At 34.4% G+C, this 12,739-nt stretch overlaps 1 protein-coding gene and 1 pseudogene across 8 annotated transcripts in view; both read left to right on the top strand.

Annotated features, from left to right (window-relative positions):
- Positions 1–2,198, top strand: part of LOC127740657 (uncharacterized) — a 31,225-nt gene extending 29,027 nt beyond the window's left edge. For 3 of the 8 annotated variants that reach the window (XR_008001400.1, XR_008001397.1, XR_008001398.1), the window contains one exon: positions 2,047–2,177. Coding sequence is in view for 1 of the 8 variants with exons in the window: in XM_052251958.1 (XP_052107918.1) it covers positions 2,047–2,167 (121 nt within the window). In the remaining 7 variants the exon portion in view is untranslated. Of the gene's footprint in view, positions 1–2,046 lie in introns of all 8 variants that reach the window. The other 5 variants (XR_008001404.1, XR_008001399.1, XR_008001403.1 and 2 more) reach the window with 4 other exon arrangements.
- The window catches only part of LOC107457654 (probable LRR receptor-like serine/threonine-protein kinase At3g47570), a 79,036-nt pseudogene that overhangs the window by 52,679 nt on the left and 13,618 nt on the right, over positions 1–12,739 (top strand).

Below are 12,739 nucleotides of genomic sequence, written 5' to 3'. Positions count from 1 at the left end.
TAATTATTGATATTTTTCTATATATAAATTATAAAGCTTAGTAGTTATAAAAGAATGAAAATTTTATATGATTTAGTTTAAATAATTGAGATTTTAAAATTTAATGTTTTAAGTTTTATGAATGAAGAAAATTAATTATATTATCTTACATTTTAAATTAGGATACTTGATTAAAAGTTAAATAGCAAATTGATATTAAATAATATTAATTTTAAGGAATTAAAATATATTTCAAATTAAAACAATATATCCTAATTTTATTAAAATTATCAAACTCCAATTTCAACCCTAAATTTCCAAATTAGAAATTTTAATTTTACCCTAACTCCTACTCGCACTCATCGCCACTCACCAACCCCCTTTCCCTTCCAAAATGCAATACATGCACAAGCAAATACAAACACACAGCAGAAGAAAGAAGAGAGAACGGAAGCCAGAAAAGACAAGAGAGGAAGGACGTGCTGGCGCTAGTGGTCCTCGCAACCGCCGTCGCCACCAAACCAACGGCGCGAGAGAGAGAAAGTTCGCAGAAGAGAGATGCGTCAGAAAGAGAGAGAGCTCGCACTTTGTCATCGCCGTCCATGGAGCCACGAGCCGCATCATTGTCGCCGAGGGAGGAAAGAGCACGAGCTTGAGGAGCCGTTGAAGAAGTTATCGGCTGTGAGGTAAAGGTAAGCTATTTTTTTATTTCAAAATAAAAAATTAATGTGTTTTTTTCTAATCTTCTTCTGTTTTTATTTCAAAATATTTGTTTCCCTTCTTTTAGTTTGTTTTGTGTGTGTTTTTGGGTTTAGGTCAGATCAAAGCAGAGACAAGTCATTAGAGAAGTACATCTATATCTTTTTCTTATTTCTTATGCTGATGGGATATAATGCACTGTTTTAAAATTCACCTAAAATTTTATTTTGATTTGTTTAAGCTGATTTGCTTCATTTTATCTTTTCGTTTTAAGTTAATTGTTGTTTTTTTTTTTTTTGCTGAGTCTGTTGCATATGGTTATGTTGTTTGTTTGCTTTATTGGTTGGTTAAATTATAAACTGTAGATCTAGCATCATATGGTTATGTTACCTTAGCTTCCTAATAATTGTGGTTAACAGGTTATAGTTGTGTCCTACTTATTGATGGAGGAAAAGAACTTTTAAGATTTTCAATTAAAAGATAAAAGAACTTCTCAATTTATGGGAACGAAAAATATGCTCTTTTTATTCTGTGTTCTGCATTTTTTATCTGCATGGTCGTTTTTTGCGAAGAAGAGATGTTTTTAGGATTTATGAGTGAATTTTGCACATTGATGATTTGAATAAATTGTGTACTATAATCTTGCAATCATTAGGGTTTTGACCACTTATTAAAATGATTCTCCTCTTCGTTATATTTAACCCACTTTTTTTTTTGAAAATAAACTTTATAGATAATTTTCGTTGATAATAGGTTTCAATTCGGTGTATAGGAGCTTGCTTGCAAGATATATTCCCCCAAGTATTGCTCTTTACCTTTAAAATTTAAAAATATAATTGAATTATGATAATCTATTGTTGGATTTTAAGTATAATAATTGCTACTCTGTGATCTGGTGTTATTTATACTGGATTCTAGCTGCAAATTTTCAATTGTGGATTGAATTTATATTCAAATAATTAAATAATTAACTAATTAAAAAAAAGAAATATTATTAAGTGATGGACATTCTATATGCATGTTAAACAGACAGTAACTGCATGTTTTTAGATAAATGAGTAGCTTTATATGTTGAGATTTTCACCTCAAAATCCTTACAAAAGACTACTAATTTCACTTGAACAATTTCTTATATTAGTTGTTTAACACTGTGATTGGTTCCTTCCAAATTTTCAGAAACTAATATTGGTTGTTTCCATTTACATGAAAACAAACTTGAAAGAGTTCTTTTAGCCTATAATTGCCAAATTCTTAGGTATTTTTGTGTGCATTAATCTGTGCATGCGACCAACATGTAAGTATTTCTCTTTCAAGATTCTAAAATGAACACTCTGATCCATCATTTTAAAGAATTTTTGTTCATACCAGAACACTTAAGGCGGTGGCTATTGAAAATCCAAATGATGCTGATCAAGCTGCTGAAATTGTTCTCAGTGAATTGCACAGAGACTTAATATTGCCACTACCATGGAAGAGGTTTTTCTGGTAGCTTCTCCTTAATATGCACTAAGAACCCTTCAAGGTGGAACCCTCAGCCAAGAAGACGCCACCACCAAAAGAACCTCCTTCAAAACCTAGTTCTTCGAAGCCAAGCTCCTCAAAAGGGAAACAGCCAGCTGCTGCCGAACCTACCTCTGAGCCAACTCAACCTAAGACAAGGTCGGTTCCTACTCGTTCTCAGAGAGGTAAACCTCGTATCCCTCTTAAATCTGTTAGAGAACCAGGCATTGGCCCTTTTGATCACAAATCTCATTTCTTAACTTCCCACTCAAACTATAACCCTTGCAGATTTAAGTCTACCATGAATAATGATTTTTATGAAGGGGTTATCAAGTACCGTACTTTGTGTCCCTTTTTTGTTGCTGATTTACCAAATCTAAAAAAGAAAGATTTTTCTTTTGTTGAAAATTTGGAATTTCTGGACTGGAATCACATTTTTAACATCAAAAAATCAGTATAGCCACTTTTGGCCAAAGAGTTTTATACTAATATGACTTATCATGAGGGCAGTATTCATTTTTATGTTAAGGGCTGAGACATTGTGTTAAACGATGAAACAATCATTGGTTCATTGAAATACACTGATCTTGGGGCTTGTGTATATACTTCGGGTAAGTGGGATGAAGGAGTTGGTATCTCTTTCAATGATGCTCTAGCTCATATTTGTGAACATGTTTCTTTGATTGATGGCATCACCCCTACTCATAACGCCCTGGGTTATGAACGTGCTCAGTTGCACCGAATAGTAAATCATATCATCCTTCCTCAGAGTGGTTCATATCAAAGGGTCTCATACACTGACACTCTTGTTTTGTATGCCCTTCTCACTAAAATAGAAATCTCTTTTGCTTATTTGATGGTAAGATACATGTTTGATTCTGTTACAAGTGAGAAAGATAAAGCTCTCCTTTATGGCATGTTCTTAACTTGTATTTTTGAACATTTTGGTGTTGATTTTTCTAATGAGTCATATGAGAATAGACACTCTTATCTAAAAGGAGGTGGTTCAGTGAAACAGCATAAGGGACTTACTCGATCTGAACGGGTAGTTCTAGATGATGAAGATGATGAGTTCATTCCTGAGGATTCTCCTCCTCCTTTCACCGAGGGCACCTCCATTTCCACTGGACAAAAATTTGCTTTGTTCAATGTTGTTAAAAATGTGGTTCAAGAATTTATCTTCCAATCAAATCATATGATTGCCATGAGTAAGGAATAAAGGAAGCTAGCAAGCAAGCATGAGAACTTCCTCCGAAAATCAAGAGATCGAGTGGCTATTTTTCTCAAATTCATTGGTAATATCCAACAAGATGGAGATGTTGCAACTGATGCTGAAGAGGAAGCTGATTCTAAGGAAAATGGTTCAGATGCCTAGATTTGTCTCATGTTACTGCTGCTATCTGCTCACTTTTGTCTCATGAAAACTAATGTCTTTTATTTTTGAACTACTCTATTTCTTATTTTGGATGACTGTAATACTCTTAAATACTGTTGTATTTAATTAATTACCTACTGGTTCTGGACTTTGCACTAACACTTTTTTGCAGGTTTTAAAGTGTAGTTTTTACTTAATCTTGCCTATTTTCCACCCTTGATGACAAAAGTGGGAGTAATAGCATGAGTAGTATGAATATGTGAATTTTTAGGGTGAATTTGATTGCTGCTACTAAATTTTTGTGAATTATGACTACTGCTGAATTTTATTGTGCATATTGATTGATGTTGTTGTGGTCATTTTTTGTGGATTAATTTGAATTTACCATACAAGTTTTGCTATTTTGTCATGCCATGTCAGTCTTGATTCTCTATTTTGGTTAAAGCATGATCAGTTTCTGGAATGGATATTTGTTAAAAGTGCTGACATGATATGTTCAGTATTGGGTTGGATTTGTGTTGCTGGTTGTATAAACTCCCTTAATCAAGCTGAATTATGTGTAGCTCTTTATTGTGCTCTCTATAAGTATAATGTAAACAGGAACGAAAAGAAGAGCATAAATCTAGGGGGAGAAACCCTTGAAAAAGACAGGGGGAGCAACACTAAAGCCAATAACAAAAATCAAAGGGAAGTTTCTTAACTCTATTCAAATTTAATTCCTTTTGGTTAATGTTTAATTATGTTTGTCATCAAGGAAAAAATTATTAAGTTAAGAAATTAACTAAATTAATTAATGATGCCAAATATTATTTTTATTGGGCAAATTAACCAATTAGTGTTAATTATTTCTGATTAAATGTTGCAGGCCAAAATTCATTGAAGTAAAAGCCCAATTGGATGGAGAAATAAAACCAAGGCTGGTGGGCTACAAAACAATAACAATCCAAAGGAATCAAAGCAATGAAATCAGATAGGCCAAAGAAATCAAACGGGCTGCATGAATTATAACCAACCCAAGCCCGATTTCATCTCTCAAGCCAATCCCTCCAATTTGCTTCCAATAAAACAACATTCAGTTTTTCTTCTTCGGTCAAAGTTTAGAGAAGTAAGAGAAATCTTAGTTTCTAAGTTTTTTCATCAAAGAAAAAAAGAAAGAGAAATGTTAAGCAAAAGGTTGAGGTCTAATCACCAAGATCAACCCATCTTAGGCTAAGGCAGAGGTCAAAGATAACTTATTTCCTCTTGCATGCATATTGCTTTCTTATCCTCTTCCACAACTCTCTGTCACGCTAAATTGGGATAAACAAAGAAAGTAATCTCAGTTAAGCTCTGCTGCAAATCTATGGTCAAATTTGTGTCTTGGGGACCAAGTAGTATTTCAATGGCTCAAATATGGGTTTACCATTGAAAATATTTTTATTGTCTGTCTTGAGGCTTTCGATCAAGAAAGAAGGTCAAAACCAAAGTTCCTAATTTGAGGATAAATGGAAGAAAGAGAAAAAGTGAGTTGGTGAAGCACACAGCTCGAGGGTTGACCTAGGAGAGAGAGCAACTCAACATCCTGCAAGGAGATACAAAAGAAGATTTTCATCCTTCAGAAAAAAGGAGAGATAACCAGTGTTTTTGAGGTTTATGTTCTGAGAAGAGTTCTCTGAAGAAGTTCATCAACTTGGACAGTGCTTCCTAGTCAAAGGAGCATTCCGCCAGATTGGGGAACTAAATTAGAGGTAAGCGAATCTGGTTTATCACATAGCAAATAGGCTATTGAAGCATTAATCTCCTTCATGTTTTACAAATTGTAATTTTTTTTAATGTTTATCTTTCTATAATTTCTTGAGGTAAAAGACAGAATGAGAGAGTTCAAGTAAAAGCCTAAGAGTGGAAAGAGGCAGAGTGATACACTTGAGTGAAAAGCCTAGAGTGATTTCAGATTTTTTTAGATTGATTGTGTCTTGTATCTTGTACCAGTGAGGTACCCCTTTCTTAGTTGGGTTAGCACTAAGAGTGAAGAGTTAGATATTAGCATAACCAAGTCAAATTAGGTTAGAACTTGAGTGTGAAAGAATTGTGCCAATCCTGTGGAATTGGTGTATGTAATACTTTAACTATAGTGGAAATTCCACCACTGTTGTGATAGATACTGGATGTAGGTTGCATTGCACAAGGCAACCAAACCAGGATACATGTTGGTGTCAGCTTCTCTCTTCCCTGCTCTGTTCTATTTTCTGATATTCATAAGACAAAATGAAATTGTCTCATAAATTTTCCGCTGCTGAGTTCAAATAGATTCAGATCGAAAGTTTATTTTAAAGGGTTAATTTATTAAAGTTAAAAGGAGGCCATAGATTCAACCCCCTTCTCTAAGCCTTCTACAACCTTCAGAAGCATTAGCAAGAAAAGAACCCGGTAGCAGAGCTTTGGTAAGAAAATTAATAAGTTGATCTTTGGAACGAACTGGCAAAAGATGAATGAGACCAGACAAATACTTTTCACGAACAATGTGGCAGTCCACTTCAATGTGTTTGGTTCTTTCCTGAAAGATGGATTATTGACAATGTGAATGGCTGACTGGTTGTCACAGAATAGAGTGATAAAATTTTGAAACGACAAACCAATGAAATCCATTAAGAAAGATAACCAACTAGCTTCACAAGTGGCAACCGCAAGAGACCTATATTCAGCATCTGCAGAGGACTTGACAACTGAAGTTTGCTTTTTACTCTTCCAGCTAACGAGAGAGTTCCCAAGCATGAAGCAATAATAAAAAATGGAGCGACGAGTACCGGCACAAGTAGCCCAGTCAGCGTCGGCAAATCCAGTGAGATGCAGATTAGAAGTAGGTGGGAAGAACAGACCAATTGCAGGTCATCCTTTTAAATACCAGAGTACACAAAAAGCAGCCTGTAGGTGAGAAGTGGTTGCACAGTCCAAAAATTGGCTCAAACATCCCACAGCATAAGAGATATTGGGTCTAGTATTTGTGAGGTAAAGCAGTCGGCCAATGAGCTGTCTGTAAACAGTGTTGTCTGTTAAAATGGTACCTGATGCCTTTGAGAGTTTCTGATGACTATAATCAAATGGGGTAGAGAGAAGCTTGCAATCTAGATAACCAAAATTCCTGAGAAGGTCCATGGTGTACTTTCACTGATAAATATGAATTCCAGAGTTAGAACGTGCTACTTCCATTCCCAAGAAATATTTGAGATCACCAAGATCCTTTATTTTGAATTTGTCATCCAAATTTTGCTTGATGGAATTGATTTCGCCAATGTCATTCCCAGTTAAAACTAAGTCATCAACATATACTAGAATTGCAGTGAAGCTTTCAGATTGTTTCTTGATGAAGAGTGAATGATCATAAAAAAACTGCTATAACCAGCATCCACAAGAGTCTGAGTGAGCTTACTGTTCCGTTGCCTACTTGCTTGCTTAAGCCCATATAGAAACTTTTGCAATTTACAAGCCAAACCTGGTTGTGACACATCCAAACTGGGTGGTATCTTCATATAAACTTTCTTGTCTAAATCTCCGTGAAGGAAGACAGTATTGATGTCCAGCTGTTTCAAATGCGATTTCGTTACCGCTGCTAATGCCAACGTTACTCGTAAGATAGTCATTTTGACAACTGGACTAAAAGTATCACCATAATATACTCTTTGCACTTGAGTTAATCCTTTTGCAACTAGCCTCGCTTTGTGCCTCTCTATAGTGCCATCGGGATTGAATTTTATCCGAAAAACCCATTTACAATCCACAACCTTCTTGCCTTTTGGGGGTTCAGTTAGACACCAAGTTCTATTCTGATTAGAGCTGTTAATTTATCTTGTATTGCCTTTTTTGACTCTTTCAGATTTTCTAGTGATGCAGTCATATGTAATGTCAAAGTGTTGTGATGCAGGTGCATTGTTAGTGTGTGGTGTGGTAATGGGTGCAATGGTGTGTGAGGAAATTGGTGAGTGCATTGAGTTTGAGAAATGTTCATTTCAATCTGTGAGTGTGGTATGTGTGGGTGATTGCGAATGATGTATGGATGGTGTATCATATTGAAGAAGATCAATGCATTGTGGAGTACGAGTGGGTACCGCAGAAATGTCAGTGCTAGCGGAATGTAAAAATGGAAAATAAGTTTCATAAAAAGTTACATTTCTGGATATGAAAATTTTCTTTGATTTTAAATCAATAAGTCGAAAACCCTTTGTTCCTAATTTAAAACCGAGAAAAGCTATTTTTCTGGCTCTTGGTTCTAATTTTGTTCTTGAATTTGTTAATGTAGAGGCATATGCAAGAGAACCAAATACTCTTAAATATGAAAGGTCCAGTATGTTACCATACAAAAGCTTGTAAGGACTAACATTATCCAATTTAGCGCTGGACAGCATATTAATTAGGTGAATGGCGTGAGCAACTGCGTATTGCCAAAAACAATGTGAAATTCCTTATTGAAGTAGTAGTGCTCTAGCAACACCTAAAATGTGCTGGTGTTTTCTCTCTACAATCCCATTTTGCTCTGGTATTTCTACAGAAGAAGTTTAGTGTAAAAATTCAGTTGATGCAAAAAAAGGATTTTAGAGTAAATTCTGTCCCATTATCAGTCCTTATACACTTAAATTGTTTTTCAAATTGTACTTTGACAAAATTCACAAAATTAATAACCAATTGTGATGCTTCAGATTTGGTTTTCATAAAAAAAATCTAAGTAAATCTGCTCTTGCCATCCACTACAGTAAAAAAAATACCTATGTTCTTCATTGTAAGGGATAGAAATAGGACCTCAGATATCCATATGAACTAAGTCAAAACAATCTTTTATTTCAATTGTGCTAAGATCAAAAGATAATTTCTTTTGTTTTGCAAAATAACATGAGTCACAAGGAAGTTTTGAAGCAATACAATCTATAAAAGGATAATACTTCTTCAGTAAAATCAATTTATGCATGGGTATGTGTCCTAATCTAAGATGCCAATATTGTTGTGCTCAGTGTGTGAAGGTGTTGTGGGATGAGTAGTAATTGTAGTTGCCGCCAATGAAGCTTGCTTTGTTGGAAGAGCAGGAAAGTGAGAGAACTCTGGTTCTCTACTCATTGTATATAACCCTTCTATACAATCAGCAATGCCAATCATCTTTGATGTGGATCAATCTTGTATCTCACAATATTTATCATTGATTAACAATTAACAATGTAAATTTGAGGTTAATTTTGACACAGAGATCAGTTTAAAATCAAAAGAAGAAATATATAAAACATTTATGAGAAAAAAAAATTTAGAGAATGTGATTGTGCCAATGATGGTGCTAATAGTTTTGGTCACATTTGGCAATATCACATTGATTGGAGCAATATTTTGAAAGCTTGCAAAATCTTTTTTAAGTCAAAAGTCACATGATCTGTTGCATCGAAGTCAATGACCCATAGTGCAGATTTTGGAGTGATAATAATCATAATTCTCGCATTAAAATATAATGCAATGATTTTACCTGGAGTGGAGGTCTGAATCGAATTAGTCAAAATTTGGTTTGCATTATGAGGTTGTTACTACACACTCTTGTCTTTGATCAACTCTAACAAGACAAATCTTTATTCTAAAGTGAATTCAGATCTTGATATTCCAGTGTTCTCTTGGAGACAATGAGCTGGGATTGTTTGTCACTGAATATAGCATCATGTCCTTTAGTGATCACGTAGTTGATAGTGGTGTTAGAAATGGGAGGAGTTCCCATGCTTCTTGTAGCACACATCTTTTGTGTGTGACCTTGCTTGTTACAATGAGAGCATGCCAATGTAGCTCCATGATCTCTACTACCTAGATTTTCTGTAGGATAGAGAAAATAGGAGTTTGATTGATATTGAAAACCATTATTCGAGGGTGTATTTACCATGTCTATCATTTTGAGAAATCAATGAATTACAGAGTAATAAGAAGGATTCAGATCTTCTTCATTCCAACTCGTTGATCAGAACAGTTATGTTCACCAAGAAAGAATCTTACGAAATAGTCTCTCATCAAACTCTATTAGATGAGTTTGAAGGAAGAGGTAAGAATAGGAAAAAGAAAATGTTAAAAGAAAAAATCGGGAAAGAAAGAAAATGGCAAAATTAGATTGGATCTCAGTTCACAACTTTTTCAATTTTATTCACAACTTGGTTGCTCTCCACGCTCATCGCACTATGAGAAAAATCTCATGCCCCAAGCTGTTCAATCTGTGATGTTGATGGTTTGATGAACCAGTATGGATTAAGAGAGGGAGAAAAATAAGTTTTTTCATTGTTGAAGAGAATAAAAAATTCTCTTGAAAAATATTTGTTGATTTATTACACCTTATATACTATGTACTCTTTATGTATTTTCACTAAAAAAATTACAATAATAAATCTATTATTGATAAAAAAATAATCTAGGTAATATATATCTATATAAATCAAATTTAACAAATTTAAATTACATGTTTTTGTAATAAATCAAATTTATAAAACTCGAATTATATTGTATGTTATTTTCACTACTAAATCGAACGAAGGAGGTTTGATTTAGTTTCTTCATAGTAAATTGAACGAAGAAGATTTGATTTACGAGCATCATTGATTTTACATTGTTAATTCAATTATTCCTCTATTCGTGGTTGTATTTTACTTTGGTCTCGTTAAATTAAAATTATTAACATAATAAATTCTTTGCAAAAGAAAATAATTATAACCAAATAATAAATTCATAAATAAAATAAAAAAATAGCACTTTTTAAAATATTGAACTTTCATTATGTTTGGTTGGTCGGGTACCTGATGGATCGATGATGCCTCTCGGATGAAGGGGGCTCTCGCCTGGTGACGGTTCGGGGAGTTGGTTGGTTGTGGCGGTCGACTTCTCGAGCTCTTTGAGGTGTGGGGGGTGTCACCTACAAAGACACTCCGACACTCAAATCAGTCAAGTGTACAGATAAAAAAGTGATAAAATGATATTGAAGACGTACCTTGGGGGAGGGGTAGGACTCTCCCCATATATACGCTGCCAGGAGTGGGTTCCGCGAAAACAGACCTACCTTCCTCGAAGTTTTCCCAATACAAGTGTAGCATTGAGCTGTAGGGGGACGCGTGTTCAGGTCGGTTTCCGGACATCTCATGCCCGTCTGTTGGACCGCTCGGGTCGAGTAACCTGTGGATCAGGTCAGCCAGCGTGTCGTTCGAACTGGGCCGTAACACATTATTATATAAATATGAAAGTCTTAAAAGCGAACAAATTGGTGGAGGCATGTACCGAAGAAATATAAGAAGTGTAATTTTTTTTCTAATTTACATAAAAATTTTTTGAAATAGCTAATTTTAAAACATTTGTAAGTATATTATAAAAAGAGTGAATACTCTACCCGATTCTTGACAATTACCTCAAAAGGATTACAAGGTCTCTTAAAAAACATTTAACCCGACTTCTGATCTTTTTTTTTTTTTGGATTGATTAGTTTTTGTGTAAAGAAAAAAAATAACATTGATCTTTTTTTGGCACAGGAGCTAATTAGTCCCATAAAAGTAAAAGTTAGGGGCTGGGTTGAATTATTTTTTGTTAAGAGTCTCATTGTCTTTCGAGATAATTGTTAAGGACCGTTTAGAATTTTTTTTCTTATAAAAAACATCCAAAAGTTATTTAAGTATTTTATTTTTAACGAATTAATTAAAATTGATTGCTATAGTATTAGTTTTTTAATACAATTGATCCACAAAATATGAGTAATAAGTTAACATACAAAATTAAAAATATGTTAAAGGATTATTTTTTTTATTAATATTACTAATATTTTAGGTTGATACTTTATTTTTATATTAATAGAATTTAAAATTTAACTTAGTGCTTAAAATATTAGCTAAGTCTCGACCAAAAATGATCGTTCATGTAGCATTGTTCTTCGTGGAGTTCACCCACGTCTACTTGTAAGATTTAGGTGTGGTTTGGTAAAATTTTTACTTTTTCGAAAATAGCTTATGAAAGTTGTCTTTTAAAAGACAATTTTTTAAAAATTGCAACATTTACGTTTGGTAAAATCAAATTAAAAATAACTTTTAATAAACATAAGTACCACAATTGGATTTAGTATGTTAGAAACAAGAGAGTCTAAAAAAAAGTGTTTTGTATATTATTCAGTTTGAGAAAAAGTACAATGTACAAGGGGTATATATAGCTGCTAGTAAAATTGAAGTAATAAAAATATATAATCCTACAATTAATATATAGATACGCTATATAAATACAAATAACACTAATTGATCTAATTCGATTCTAATTATTCTCTTAACATCCCCCCTCAAACTCAAGTGGGAGCTAAGGATACCATCTTGAGTTTGGATAACAGAGTCCGGAAACGAGTCAGATGATGAGCCTTCGTGAAGATATTAACAGTCTGATCCAGTGTTCCAACAGTGATGAGACGAACAACACCAATAAGGATACGTTGCCGACCAAAGTGACAATCATTCTCAATGTATTTGGTGCGTTCATGAAACACATCATTATAGGCAATCTGAATAGCATTGCGGTTGTCACAATAAACATCAATTGGGGATTACTGAGGAGCACCCAAGTCTTCGAGAAGCCAACGAATCGAGATAACTTCAGTAGTGGTATCAGCGAGAGCACAATATTCAACTTCTGTGCTTGATTGAGCAGTGAATGTTTGCTTCTTACCTCGCCAGGAAATGAGAGAGTCACCAAGAAACAAACAATAACCAGTAATGAAACGATGATCAGTGGGATCACCAGCCCAATTAGCATTTGAGTGCGCCTGAAGGGATAAAGATGAATGAGCAGAAAAATAAAGACCATGGAATAGGGTTTCTTTGATGTAGCAAAAAATGCGAAGAACTGCCGCATAGTGAATAGTATGAGGAGCAAGAACTAGCTAAAAACATGAATCGGATAGGCGATGTCTGGTCGGGTGACAGTTAAGTAGGCGAGTCCTCCAACTAACTGTCGATAAAGAGTAAGATTATCCAAAATAGTGCCATCCATAGGAGTAAATCGAACATTAGGCTCAAGGGGAGTAAACTCAGTGTGACTATCTGTAATTCCGGCTCGAGCAAGAAGATCTAAAGCATATTTAGCTTGAGAGAGATACATGGCATCATCGGTTGATATGACTTCTAGACCAAGAAAATAGCTGAGAGAACCAAGATCTTTCATCTCAAAAGTATGTTGAAGGGA

Source organism: Arachis duranensis, chromosome 7 (assembly GCF_000817695.3).
Source record: "Arachis duranensis cultivar V14167 chromosome 7, aradu.V14167.gnm2.J7QH, whole genome shotgun sequence".
NCBI lineage: Eukaryota > Viridiplantae > Streptophyta > Magnoliopsida > Fabales > Fabaceae > Arachis > Arachis duranensis.
This window is presented reverse-complemented; position numbering and strand designations above follow the sequence as displayed.